This window comes from Coregonus lavaretus (assembly GCF_964263955.1).
Source record: "Coregonus lavaretus genome assembly, contig: HAP1_SCAFFOLD_3896, whole genome shotgun sequence".
Classification (NCBI taxonomy): Eukaryota; Metazoa; Chordata; class Actinopteri; order Salmoniformes; family Salmonidae; genus Coregonus; species Coregonus lavaretus.
This window is the reverse complement of record NW_028164730.1, coordinates 326-15678: the sequence shown is the minus strand read 5'-3', so window position 1 is coordinate 15678 and position 15353 is coordinate 326. Positions and strand designations below refer to the sequence as shown.

At 42.4% G+C, this 15353-nt stretch overlaps 1 protein-coding gene across 1 annotated transcript; it reads left to right on the top strand.

Annotated features, from left to right (window-relative positions):
• Window positions 1-8287: 8287 nt before the first annotated feature.
• On the top strand, window positions 8288-11328 carry LOC311116716 (protein NLRC5-like; the record flags this gene model as incomplete). Its single annotated transcript, XM_084191762.1, has 4 exons — window positions 8288-9534; window positions 10135-10419; window positions 10671-10866; window positions 11311-11328. The coding sequence occupies 4 exons, from the start codon at window positions 8288-8290 to the stop codon at window positions 11326-11328; spliced, it is 1746 nt and encodes a 581-aa protein (XP_084047888.1).
• Between the last annotated feature and the right edge of the window lie 4025 nt (window positions 11329-15353).

The following is a 15353-nucleotide window of genomic DNA, read 5'->3' as shown; positions in this document are numbered from 1 at the left end:
TCCCAGGTATTCCTTAAAGAGGTGGGGTTTCAAATGTCTCCGGAAGGTGGTGAGTGACTCCGCTGTCCTGGCGTCGTGAGGGAGCTTGTTCCACCATTGGGGTGCCAGAGCAGCGAACAGTTTTGACTGGGCTGAGGGGGAGCTGTGCTTCCGCAGAGGAAGGGGAGCCAGCAGGCCAGAGGTGGATGAACGCAATGTCCTCGTTTGGGTGTAGGGACTGATCAGAGCCTGAAGGTACAGGGGTGCCGTTCCCCTCACTGCTCCAAAGGCAAGCACCATGGTCTTGTAGCGGATGCGAGCTTCAATTGGAAGCCAGTGGAGTGTGCGGAGGAGGGGGGTGACGTGAGAGAACTTGGGAAGGTTGAACACCAGACGGGCTGCGGCATTCTGGATGAGTTGTAGGGGTTTAATGGCACAGGCAGGGAGCCCAGCCAACAGCGAGTTGCAGTAGTCCAGACGGGAGATGACAAGTGCCTGGACCAGGACCTGCGCCGCTTCCTGTGTAAGGCAGGGTCGCACTCTCCGAATGTTGTAGAGCATGAACCTGCAGGAGCGGGTCACCGCCTTGATGTTGGCGGAGAACGACAGGGTGTTGTCCAGGGTCACGCCTAGGCTCTTCGCACTCTGGGAGGAGGACACAGCGGAGTTGTCTACCGTGATGGCGAGATCATGGAACGGGCAGTCCTTCCCGGGGAGGAAGAGCAGCTCCGTCTTGCCAGGGTTCAGCTTGAGGTGGTGATCCGTCATCCATACTGATATGTCTGCCAGACATGCAGAGATGCGATTCGCCACCTGGTGATCAGAAGGGGGAAAGGAGAAGATTAGTTGTGTATCGTCAGCGTAGCAATGATAGGAAAGGCCATGTGAGGATATGACAGAGCCAAGTGACTTGGTGTATAGGGAGAAAAGGAGAGGGCCCAAAACCGATCCCTGGGGGACACCAGTGGTGAGAGCACGTGGTGCGGAGACAGCTTCCCGCCACGCCACTTGGTAGGAGCGACCGGTCAGGTAGGACGCAATCCAGGAGTGAGCCGCGCCGGAGATGCCCATTTCGGAGAGGGTGGAGAGGAGGATCTGATGGTTCACAGTATCAAAGGCAGCAGACAGATCTAGAAGGACAAGAGCAGAGGAGAGAGAGTTAGCTTTAGCAGTGCGGAGAGTCTCTGTGACACAGAGAAGAGCAGTCTCAGTTGAATGACCAGTCCTGAAACCTGATTGGTTTGGATCAAGAAGGTCATTCTGAGAGAGATAGCAAGAGAGTTGGCTAAAGACGGCACGCTCAATAGTTTTGGAAAGAAAAGAAAGAAGGGATACTGGTCTGTAGTTGTTGACATCAGTGGGGTCGAGTGTTGTTTTTTTGAGAAGGGGAGTAACTCTCGCTCTCTTGAAGACGGAAGGGACATGGCCAGCGGTCAAGGATGAGTTGATCAGCGAGGTGAGGTAGGGGAGAAGGTCACCGGAGATGGTCTGGAGAAGGGAGGAGGGGATGGGGTCAAGCGGGCAGGTTGTTGGGCGGCCTGCAGTCACAAGTCGCAGGATCTTATCTGGAGAGAGAGGGGAGAAAGAAGTCAAAGCATAGGGTAGGGCAGTGTGAGCAGGACCAGCAGTGTCATTAGGCTTAACAAACAAGGATCGGATGTCGTCAACCTTCTTTTCAAAGTGGTTGACGAAGTCATCCACAGAGAGAGAGGAGGGGGGGAGGGGGGGGGGAGGATTCAGGAGGGAGGAAAATGTGGCAAAGAGCTTCCTAGGGTTAGAGGCAGATGCTTGGAATTTAGAGTGGTAGAAGGTGGCCTTAGCAGCAGAAACAGATGAAGAAAATGTAGAGAGGAGGGAGTGAAAAGATGCCAGGTCGGCAGGGAATTTAGTTTTCTTCCATTTCCGCTCCGCTGCCCGGAGCTCTGTTCTGTGAGCTCGCAATGAGTCATCAAGCCACGGAGCTGGAGGGGAGGACCGAGCCGGCCGTGAGGATAGGGGACACAGAGAGTCAAAGGATGCAGAAAGGGAGGAGAGGAGGGTTGAGGAGGCAGAATCAGGAGATTGGAGGGAGAAGGATTGAGCAGAGGGAAGAGATGATAGGATGGAAGAGGAGAGAGTAGTGGGAGAGAGAGAGCGAAGGTTGCGGCGGCGCATTACCATCTGTGTAGGGGCGGAGTGAGTAGTGTGGGAGGAGAGTGAGAGAGAAAAGGAAACAAAGTAGTGGTCGGAGACTTGGAGGGGAGTTGCAGTGAGATTAGTAGAGGAGCAGCATCTAGTGAAGATGAGGTCAAGCGTATTGCCTGCCTTGTGAGTAGGGGGGGACGGTGAGAGGGTGAGGTCAAAAGAGGAGAGGAGTGGAAAGAAGGAGGCAGAGAGAAATGAGTCAAATGTGGACATAGGGAGGTTGAAATCCCCCAAAACTGTGAGGGGTGAGCCATCCTCAGGGAAGGAACTTATCAAGGCGTCAAGCTCATTGATGAACTCTCCAAGGGAACCTGGAGGGCGATAGATGACAAGGATATTAAGCTTAAATGGGCTAGTGACTGTGACAGCATGGAATTCAAATGAGGAGATAGACAGATGGGTTAGGGGAAAAATTGAGAATGTCCACTTGGGAGAGATGAGGATTCCTGTACCACCACCCCTCTGACCAGATGCTCTCGGGGTATGCGAGAACACATGGTCAGACGAGGAGAGAGCAGTAGGAGTAGCGGTGTTTTCAGTGGTGATCCATGTTTCCGTCAGCGCCAGGAAGTCGAGGGACTGGAGGTTGGCATAGGCTGGGATGAAGTCAGCTTTGTTGGCAGCAGAACGGCAGTTCCAGAGGCTGCCTGCGACCTGGAACTCCACGTGGGTGGTGCGTGCAGGGACCACCAAATTGGAGAGGCAGCAGCCACGCGGTGTGGTGCGTTTGTGTAGCCTGTGCAGAGAGGAGAGAACAGGGATAGGCAGAGGCATAGTTGACAGGCTGTAGCAAATGGCTACAAAAATGCAGAGGAGATCGGAATGAAATGGGCTAAGCATCTGGGAGTGGAGAGAGCAGGGCCTCCCTCACCAAATCTTCTAGCTCGGAAACTAAAATTGTTTCACTGAACCACCCGAACAAAAACTCTCCCAACTTCCGCCTTTGGAAATCAGAATTGTTGTGAACCACAGCGGTTCAATGTTTAAAGGAGTAGACTCAACCCACTTTGTTCAGCTAGCCAACTATGACTCCATAGCCAACTAGCAGACTAGCATCCAATAACAATAACACACCGTTTAGCGCCAACACTTGGTCACAACAAACCACCAATATTGTGATATCACACTAAACAGATCATTCGTGTCTGTGTCAAGTTCCTTATATGACGCAGCAATGATTAGACGTTGGCTAGCTAGGACAAGTAAATTGTGGTTAATATTACAGGTAAAATGTTATATTAATGATGTCTAATCTAATGTTATATTAATGATGTCTAATCTAATGTTATATTAATGATGTCTAATATTATGTTATATTAATGATGTCTAATCTAATGTTATATTAATGATGTCTAATCTAATGTTATATTAATGATGTCTAATATTATGTTATATTAATGATGTCTAATCTAATGTTATATTAATGATGTATAATCTTATGTTATATTAATGATGTCTAATATAATGTTATATTAATGATGTATAATCTAATGTTATATTAATGATGTCTAATCTAATGTTATATTAATGATGTATAATCTTATGTTATATTAATGATGTCTAATCTAATGTTATATTAATGATGTATAATCTAATGTTATATTAATGATGTCTAATCTTATGTTATATTAATGATGTCTAATCTAATGTTATATTAATGATGTCTAATCTAATGTTATATTAATGATGTCTAATCTAATGTTATATTAATGATGTCTAATCTAATGTTATATTAATGATGTCTAATCTAATGTTATATTAATGATGTCTAATCTAATGTTATATTAATGATGTCTAATCTAATGTTATATTAATGATGTCTAATATTATGTTATATTAATGATGTCTAATCTAATGTTATATTAATGATGTCTAATCTAATGTTATATTAATGATGTCTAATATTATGTTATATTAATGATGTCTAATCTAATGTTATATTAATGATGTATAATCTTATGTTATATTAATGATGTCTAATATAATGTTATATTAATGATGTATAATCTAATGTTATATTAATGATGTCTAATCTAATGTTATATTAATGATGTATAATCTTATGTTATATTAATGATGTCTAATATAATGTTATATTAATGATGTCTAATCTAATGTTATATTAATGATGTCTAATATAATGTTATATTAATGATGTATAATCTTATGTTATATTAATGATGTCTAATATAATGTTATATTAATGATGTATAATCTAATGTTATATTAATGATGTCTATTCTAATGTTATATTAATGATGTCTAATATTATGTTATATTAATGATGTTTAATCTAATGTTATATTAATGATGTCTAATCTAATGTTATATTAATGATGTCTAATATTATGTTATATTAATGATGTTTAATCTAATGTTATATTAATGATGTCTATTCTAATGTTATATTAATGATGTCTAATATTATGTTATATTAATGATGTTTAATCTAATGTTATATTAATGATGTATAATCTTATGTTATATTAATGATGTCTAATCTAATGTTATATTAATGATGTCTAATATTATGTTATATTAATGATGTCTAATCTAATGTTATATTAATGATGTCTAATCTAATGTTATTTTAATGATGTCTAATATTATGTTATATTAATGATGCCTTTTAATGATGCCTTTTTCAATATTCTGCTCAGAATTCCCTGCCAGGATGTCTGGGGAATATATCTGGTGATTTGTTTTGACCAGCTCATTAAATCTTTGGACTTTTTAGGATGTGGTTTTGACAGACTTTACTTTGTTTCAACTCATATTTAACAAGCATAATTTGCTTGTTTTCATTCGCAATTTCATTCGCAAGTTACCAGTGAGACTCGCTCGACACTCTCCCGGCCGTTTGTGTCCCTGAACAAAGGGGGGGTCAAAATCAAAAGTAACAGTCAGTATCTGGTGTGGCCACCAGCTCCATTAAGTACTGCAGTGCATCTCCTCCTCATGGACTGCACCAGATTTGCCAGGTCTTGCTGTGAGATGTTAACCCACTCTTCCACCAAGGCACCTGCAAGTTCCCGGACATTTCTGGGGGGAATGGCCCTAGCCCTCATCCTCCGATCCAACAGGTCCCAGTCGTGCTCAATGGGATTGAGATCCGGGCTCTTCGCTGGCCATGGCAGAACACTGACATTCCTGTCTTGCAGGAAATCACGCAGAGAACGAGCAGTATAGCTGGTGGCATTGTCATGCTGGAGGGTCATGTCAGGATGAGCCTGCAGGAAGGGTACCACATGAGGGAGGAGGATGTCTTCCCTGTAACGCACAGCGTTGAGATTGCCTGCAATGACAACAAGCTCAGTCCGATGATGCTGTGACACACCGCCCCAGACCATGACGGACCCTCCACCTCAAATATTGCTCCCGCTCCAGAGTACAGGCCTCGGAGTAACATTTACATTTACATTTACATTTTAGTCATTTAGCAGACGCTCTTATCCAGAGCGACTTACAGTTAGTGATTACATATATATATATTTTTTTTTTATACTGGCCCCCTTGTGGGAATCGAACCCACAACCCTGGCGTTGCAAACGCCATGCTCTATCAACTGAGCTACATCCCTGCCGGCCATTCCCTCCCCTACCCTGGACGACGCTGGGCCAATTGTGCGCCGCCCATGAGTCTCCCGGTCGCGGCCGGCTGCAACAGAGCCTGGATTCGAACCAGGATCTCTAGTGGCACAGTTAGCACTGCGATGCAGAGCCTTAGACCACTGCGCCACTCAGGAGTAACACTCATTCCTTCACCGATAAACGCAAATCCGACTATCACCCTGGTGAGACAAAACCGCGACTCGTCAATGAAGAGCACTTTTTGCCAGTCCTGTCTGGCCCAGCGATGGTGGGTTTGTGCCCATAGGTGACGTTGTTGCCGGTGATGTCTGATGAGGACCTACCTTACAACAGGCCTACAAGCCCTCAGTCCAGCCTCTCTCAGCCTATTGCTGACAGTCTGAGCACTGATGGAGGGATTGTGCATTCCTGGTGTAACTCGGGCAGTTGTTGTTGCCATCCTGTACCTGTCCCGCAGGTGTGATGTTCGGCTGTACCGATCCTGTGCAGGTGTTGTTACACATGGTCTGCCACTGCGAGGACGATCAGCTGTCCGTCCTGTCTCCCTGTAGCGCTGTCTTAGGTGTCTCACAGTATGGACATTGCAATGTATTGCCCTGGCCACATCTGCAGTCCTCATGCCTCCTTGCAGCATGCCTAAGGCACGTTCACGCAGATGAGCAGGGACTCTGGGCATCTTTCTTTTGGTGTTTTTCAGAGTCAGTAGAAAGGCCTCTTTAGTGTCCTAAGTCTTCATAACTGTGACTTTAAATGCCTACCGTCTGTAAGATGTTAGTGTCTTAACAACCGTTCCACAGGTGCATGTTCATTTAATTGTTTATGGTTCATTGAACAAGCATGGGAAACAGTGTTTAAACCCTTTACAATGAAGATCTCTGAAGTTCTTTGGATTTCTACTAATTATCTTTGAAAGACAGGGTCCTGAAAAAGGGACGTTTCTTTTTTTTCTGAGTTTATATTCTTGTTTTACGCCATTGTAATAGATACATTCACATTTAGTTGGTTTATGTTTTGTTTACATGGGCTAAAAAGTGAAATTGAATAAATAAACCTAATCATTATTTGACTGTTCTACTATTAACTTACTATGTACTTTCGTCTTCCAGAGATCCTACGTGTTGAAACATACCAGTGATGCTGCAGAAACAACCTGGGACATGGCTTCTGCAAGACAATCTGCTTTAGAGTACATTAGAAATGGAAGGCTACGTCTCATTGGAAGGCTCCAGAATCTTCCCCTCATTGTGGAAAACCTGTTCCAGCGCAAGGTTCTTCACGGGGAGGAAGTCAGTAAAATTCAGGCTGAAGTTGACAGTTTTGACCAAACCAGAAAAATACTGGACTGGGTCTCGGCCAAAGGAGAGGTTGCATGCTATGAGTTGCTGACGATTCTATACATCACAAGGAAGAGGACCTTAGACGACGCTGACTTACAGCAATGGATCAGCTGCTTCCCCTTTAAGGAAGACCCAGAGATGACAGACTACCTTGTTGGTAAGTGATCGTATGGTATCCTCTTAGTATACACTATATAGTATACAATTGGCTGGGCTAAAAAATAGCAGACCTGTTGAAATGTGTCTTTCAAATATTATTTTAGGTGTGGTTAATTTAGCTTACTGTGCGCGCTCCATAGACAGGGTTTGTACTTTTGGCACTATTCCTTTGGTTCCATGGTGCTGGCGAAGCTATTTGAAGCGGACATTGAAAGGGGGTTAATGTACCTTTTTAGATTGTTCATCAAAAATAAGTGCGACCAATGCACTCTTCATAAAGTAAAAATGCCTTTATTATAATGGCATGTTCAATAGAGATTTTTCATTGTCCTCCTTGATGAAGGCTACGCTGAAACGCATCAGAGGTTTTATACATATTGTTCTATTGAACATGCCATCATAATACAGGCATTTTAACTTTGTTTTTAGTGCCCCTTGGTTCTTCTTGTTTTTGATGACCATTTAGCCCCAAAAGAGCACCTTCAATCTACAAAGATCTACTAGTGTATCCTTGTAGCTTTCTGTCCTGATTTTCTCTAGTCCTTTAGATTGGCTTTTATTTGTTTGCACAGTGCATTTACTCTCTCTTCCCTTAATACCCTTATTTTAGGTTCAAAACCCTGTCACGGATATCAGACACAGCTGAAATGTAAAGCACGGAAGATCACAAATGGTGCATGGAAACAAAGCTGTAGTCTCCTACCAGAGACATGTAGAAATGAGTGGACTTTATCTTACACCCCTCTTGTGTTAGATACAGATGTGCATTCATCTCTCTCCAAAATTAAAGTGAAAAGCAAAAGATGCAAGAAAGCTCGACCTAAAAAGCTGAAGAGCTTCATCCCCATGGCCAAACAGGAAACATCCCCTGCTGACCTGCTTAGAACAGCTGAGAAAAAAATCCTCCTTTTTGGAAAACCTGGAATTGGAAAAACAACAGTCGCCCATCAAATGTTGAACCTCTGGGCAGAGAAAGATCACAGAGAACTAGATTACATGTTTTATTTTGACGTGAGAGACATTTCACACAGAAAACCCATGAGCCTGGAGGACCTTCTCTTTAACATGTACAGTGAGCCCAAAAAAAGTAAAGAAGAAGTGTTACAAGATATTAAGGAGAACTCTGAAAACGTTGTCATCATATTTGATGGAATCACAGACCTCTCCTCTCTGTCGGTAGTAAAGGAACTTATGGAGAACCTCCTCCCTGATGCAAAGATTGTGACCACATGCAGACCAGATCAATCTGAAGACTTCCTGACAGACTGGCCCGCAGACTGGTTCAGAGTGGAGGTGAAAGGGTTCAGTGATGCATCCATCAGGGCTTACTTAACAGAGATGCTGAGTGCTGATCCTGACTCCTTGAGCAGTGTGTTAAACAACCTAGAGTTGTTCAGTCTGTGCCATGTCCCAATGTATGCACTGATGGTGGTTACCTGCATTTATTTCCGTACCTCAAAGGCTTCGAAACAGACATGCACTATAACTGAAATGTACAGCAACATCCTCCGTCACTGCATCCAAAAACACAGTGGCAAACGACTTAAGGATACCGACAATTATCTCAAAGAAAACAGAGAGAAAATATTGTCTTTGGCAGAAATAGCTTTTGATGCAACAAATGAAAAAAACATGAACTTGACAACACTGAGCTGTGAAGAAAGCGGTGTCCATTTTGCGTTCTTGGGAGCACTTATGGTTCAGGTTGCACCCACAGTGTTAGACACTTACTGTGCATTTCTCCACTACACAATGCAGGAGTTCTTTGGTGCCCTTTGGCTCTTACAGAATCCAGATCAAATCAGAGCGGTTCTAGAGAAATGCCAGACTGAAGAATGGAAACACACAAAACACTTGATTCCCTTCCTGTGTGGGCTTCTGAATGAGAGGAATATTAGATTGGTAAACGGTCTAGTTCCGGATCAACAGATCAAGAAGACGTCAGATTGGTTCTTCAAGGAAGTGGTGAACACATTTCTTCCATCTCAAACAAACCAAGATCATGCAGAAGGTGGTGTTCCTGAGTTTGAGATAGATCTTCTGTTTTTGTGTCAGTGCTTGTATGAACATCAGTCTACTGAGGCCTGTCTCCTTCTCCTGGACAAACTGGACTATCATCTAGACCTGAGTGGAGAACATCTTGATCCTCACCAGTGCTGTGCAGTGTCTTATGTGACCAGTCAGTCTGCAGAGAGAAAGGTTGGCTTGGACCTGAACGGCTGCATTGTGTCAGACCAAGGAGTAAGGCTGATACTGGGCTCTCTGAAGAATGTCAGACATCTTGGGTAAGTTTATTATCTGTGTACAAACTAACCTAATTAAAGAAAGATTGGTAATCACCTAACCATTCATGCAAATCCTTTAATTCCGTGTTTGTCACAGCTGTATCATGGCTGAATGTCAACCATTTGAGATCAGTTTGCATCTCTCTGTAAATTAAAAAACTTTCTCAATACTTTTGTCCTACTGATTAACTCACCCCCAAATCCCTGCAAATAAGTTATCTTGATGAATGGAACACTCATTGGTATTTCAGCCATGTACTGAGTTAGTTATAAAGATGACAAAACATTGGGTTCATGCTACTTCAAAACAATGTAAGATTTGAATTACAGATCTAATCTGTTTTCTGATGATACATCTGACCCTTCAATGAATGTCAGACATCTTGGGTAATATTTGTGTTATATATTTGTGTTATTTAATTCACCAGTTTATTTCCAATTATCCAGTCAAAGAAAGAGACATTGGGGTGAAGCAACTGACTTTAAAAAAAATATATATTATATTCTCTTCCATTCAGATACTTAGTTATAAACACTTCTGTGTCATGCTACTTTGAAATAATCTGTATAATTTAATTTATAATCTAATCTCTTTTAAAGGCCCTCCTCTGGTGATTCATCTGACCCCTCAATGCTGTGTCAACTCTGGACAACTTTGCTGAGCAGTGTGGCAGAGATGGACTTCACCAGCTTACTTGGTCTCTGTGGAAATGAGTTGCACCTTCCAGTCCAGGGTGAAAGACGAGTGTTTGAGAGAGCAGAAGAAGTGATGAAGCAGAGTCTAGAGAGGGTTCATCTCTGTCTACACTGGGGTCAGAGAACTCTTCTCAGTGAAGCTCTCAGCAAAACCATTTTAAAGTGTCTACCTAATATCAACAAACTCAGGTGAGTGTTTCCACAGCCAATATATATTTACACAATGTCTTTGTGACTTAATTTATTTAAGTCAGTTGAGAACATATTGTTCTTATTTCCAATGACAACCTATCAAAAGGCTAAGACAGACAAACAAGACATTGCAACAACACAACAAGATAGACATGATGACAACAGTATTCAGTCTGTAAAAGAGGCAGCAGTCACATTCTCCCTGCTTCTATCTGAACATAGACATTCTTATGTTTTATGGGTCACAGGTTTACCCCACTAGAACATCAGAGAGGATCCCCTGAAAGACTGGAGACAGAAGAGAAAGCAGTCCTACTAGATTTGTGTCTACAAGCAGCACTAGATCACAGAGAAACTTTCCAGAAAGCTGTGAACACACTGCTGTCACTGTTCTCTGTGTATCAAACTGAGAGATATGACATCCTGTTGGATCTGTACTCACATGTGAAGTACAATAGGAATCAAACAGCCAGGAGTGTCCTTCCATCATTGAAACCACTTTACCAGTCAGCTCCTGCAGTCTGGTCCATAGACCTCTCAAAGAGAAAGGCCTCCCTCCTCCTAGAAGTGCTGAAACTCCAACCAGAGAAGAAACCAGTAGAGCTGAAGGGCTGGTCAGATGAAGAGAGTGAAGTGAGGAGTTTCCTTCAGTGTCTGCCCTACATCTCACAGCTGAGGTGAGTGTTTTTTTTCCAGAGATGTGTCATATTGTACCAGCTATTTATCTTGTTAATAAAACATCTGTTCATCCAAATAACTCCATTAGTCTTTATTTGCCATTCTGCCATGTAAACATTATTAATTGTCTGTGGGTGATTCCTCTGGATGACTTAACCAGAGAATCTAGGATAACATGTAGTAACAATGTTTCTCTGTCTTCTCATTCAGGTTTATTATTGGTTTTGATAAAGAGGCCTGGTCAGTTTTGTCTAAACTCAGTGTTGCTGCAGCTGAGTATGATACAGAGACAGGAGAAAATATCTTAAAGACATTATCCTCCATGTGCAGATACACATATGATGATGATGATGATGATGATGATGATGATGATGGTGATGATCCATTTAGAGAGAGTGATTTCCTGCTGGATCTGTACTCACATGTGAAGTACTATGATACTCAAACAGGCAGGAGTGTCCTTCCAGCATTACAGCCAGTTTACCAGTCAGCTCCTGCAGTCTGGTCCATAGACCTCTCAGAGAGAAAGGCCTCCCTCCTCCTAGAAGTGCTGAAACTCCAACCAGAGAAGAAACCAGTAGAGCTGAAGGGCTGGTCAGATGAAGAGAGTGAAGTGAGGAGTTTCCTTCAGTGTCTGCCCTACATCTCACAGCTGAGGTGAGTCTGAACATGTGTGGTGGTTAGTGATTATGTGATGCTAGTGATTATTAGCTTGTAGAAACATAGTAATATAAAACTTCAAGTGTTGGTGAATCTGGTAATATTTATACTCAGATTTCTTGACATAACAAATGTTGCATTACTAAATGTCACACATAGATAATGTGCATTCCTCTAAAATTAAATACTTTTACATATAATCAAAGCACATTATGTAAATGTATAACTACTTCATATATCTTTAGCTATGACTGGTTTCATGTGTTCATCCATGTCTGAATCAGCTGTTACTGTCCTTGTTGCAGTTTCTATCCATGGAGGTCTGAACACTTAAAGCGGATCAAGTTCCTGGTGGATCTCCTGTCTCAAGCAGCAGAGTGGGAGGAGCAGACAGGAGAGAAGACACTGAAGCTGGTAGCATCAGTGTGGACTTACAGCACCTTTCCTTTTCTCAGTGGAGACAATTCTAAACAGAGTGATTTCCTGCTGGATCTGTACTCACATGTGAAGTACTATGAGACTCAAACAGGCAGGAGTGTCCTTCCATTATTACAGCCAGTTTACCAGTCAGCTCCTGCAGTCTGGTCCATAGACCTCTCAGAGAGAAAGGCCTCCCTCCTCCTAGAAGTGCTGAAACTCCAACCAGAGAAGAAACCAGTAGAGCTGAAGGGCTGGTCAGATGAAGAGAGTGAAGTGAGGAGTTTCCTTCAGTGTCTGCCCTACATCTCACAGCTGAGGTGAGTGTTTTTTTTCCAGAGATGTGTCATATTGTACCAGCTATTTATCTTGTTAATAAAACATCTGTTCATCCAAATAACTCCATTAGTCTTTATTTGCCATTCTGCCATGTAAACATTATTAATTGTCTGTGGGTGATTCCTCTGGATGACTTAACCAGAGAATCTAGGATAACATGTAGTAACAATGTTTCTCTGTCTTCTCATTCAGGTTTATTATTGGTTTTGATAAAGAGGCCTGGTCAGTTTTGTCTCTACTCAGTGTTGCTGCAGCTGAGTATGATACAGAGACAGGAGAAAATATCTTAAAGACATTATCCTCCATGTGCAGATACACATATGATGATGATGATGATGATGATGATGATGATGATGGTGATGATCCATTTAGAGAGAGTGATTTCCTGCTGGATCTGTACTCACATGTGAAGTACTATGATACTCAAACAGGCAGGAGTGTCCTTCCAGCATTACAGCCAGTTTACCAGTCAGCTCCTGCAGTCTGGTCCATAGACCTCTCAAAGAGAAAGGCCTCCCTCCTCCTAGAAGTGCTGAAACTCCAACCAGAGAAGAAACCAGTAGAGCTGAAGGGCTGGTCAGATGAAGAGAGTGAAGTGAGGAGTTTCCTTCAGTGTCTGCCCTACATCTCACAGCTGAGGTGAGTGTTTTTTTTCCAGAGATGTGTCATATTGTACCAGCTATTTATCTTGTTAATAAAACATCTGTTCATCCAAATCACTCCATTAGTCTTTATTTGCCATTCTGCCATGTAAACATTATTAATTGTCTGTGGGTGATTCCTCTGCATGACTTAACCAGAGAATCTAGGCTAACAATGTTTCTCTGTCTTCTCATTCAGGTTTATTATTGGTTTTGATAAAGAGGCCTGGTCAGTTTTGTCTAAACTCAGTGTTGCTGCAGCTGAGTATGATACAGAGACAGGAGAAAATATCTTAAAGACATTATCCTCCATGTGCAGATACACATATGATGATTATGATGATGATGATGATGATGATGATGATGATGATGATGGTGATGATCCATTTAGAGAGAGTGATTTCCTGCTGGATCTGTACTCACATGTGAAGTACTATGATACTCAAACAGGCAGGAGTGTCCTTCCAGCATTACAGCCAGTTTACCAGTCAGCTCCTGCAGTCTGGTCCATATACCTCTCAGAGAGAAAGGCCTCCCTCCTCCTAGAAGTGCTGAAACTCCAACCAGAGAAGAAACCAGTAGAGCTGAACGGCTGGTCAGATGAAGAGAGTGAAGTGAGGAGTTTCCTTCAGTGTCTGCCCTACATCTCACAGCTGAGGTGAGTCTGAACATGTGTGGTGGTTAGTGATTATGTGATGCTAGTGATTATTATCTTGTACAAACATTGTAATATAAATCTTCAAATGTTGGTGAATCTGGTAACATTTATACTCAGATTTCTTGACATAACAAATGTTGCATTACTAAATGTCACACAGATATTGTGAATTTTTCTTAAATTTTGTAATGCTAGAAATGTGTATTTTAGAAATCTTGTGAATTTTATCTTTGAGACGTTTTGTAACATGAGACCTGAAAGTTTATACTCAGAATACCTAATCTAATCAAGGTATATTAGTGTTTTATATTTCATTAATCTTTAACAAATGTTGTTCTTCCACTTTGACATTACAGAGTATTTTGAGTAATTTCTTGACGAAAACATTCTAATTGATTCCATTTTAATTCCAGGTTGTAACACAATAAAAAGTATGTAAGGGGATTGAATACTAATGCAAGGCACTGTATGTACAAACATTGCTGTAACTTTAACCTCATAGTCATTGTATCATGTCAAAGTGCTGGAGTACAGAGCCAAAATAACAAAAAATGTGTCACTGTCCCAATACTTTTGGAAATGTCTCCTAAATGTCTGATTTCATGTCCCCCCATGTTCTGCTGTTTCAGCTGTGATGATGACAGGTTCTTCCAGAGGGTGTGTGAGTCCGTCCCTGTGAGGTCCAGAGAGGAGGACCAGCAGTTGGCCTCTCTCCTCCAGGTCTTGGGCTCTACCCTGTCACTGGGAGGAGAGTTACCCAAGAAAACCTGCAGGTCTGTGGGGAGAGTCCTGGGTCTCTGTGCCTCCAGAGTGGACCTCACTCTTACCCCCAGCAAGATCTCTCTCCAAGGAGCCTTACTTATTTTGAGACATGAGTCAAAGCTACACAAGCTCAGGTATGTTCAGTAAGACAGATTTTACGGGTGTTGGGTTCTATGTTACCATATTAGAACTGGGTTTATGCAAATCTACTGGGGGAGAAAGGGGAAAGTTGACATTCTGTCAGAACATGTCATTGTTAAATCTCATGTATCCTATGGAGAGGAGAAGGGTAATCTCATGTATCCTATGGAGAGGAGAAGGGTAATCTCATGTATCCTATGGAGAGGAGAAGGGTAATCTCATGTATCCTATGGAGAGGAGAAGGGTAATCTCATGTATCCTATGGAGAGGAGAAGGGTAATCTCATGTATCCTATGGAGAGGAGAAGGGTAACCGTCTGGTAGGACAGCCGTGAGTTAGGGAGGAGTGAGGAGTTCAATCAACCTGGTTTGAGCATGGACTAGTTGTCCGTTAGGTTCTGACAAACAGAGTGAAGAACTCCTTATTTTCCTATTGAGCATTTTATCTGACAAGGTTTCTCTGTTTAAAGTGACTTGAGTTTTGTCTTTTCATTCCAGGCTGAATGTGGGCATGGCAGTGAAACTGTCCAGACTGGTTAGGAGGACAGGGAGAGGTGCTACTCCACTGACTGTCCCAGAGCTCTCCCTGGTCCTAAAGAGCAACCAGCCACCAGAGAGAGTGTTATCCAGGGCTCT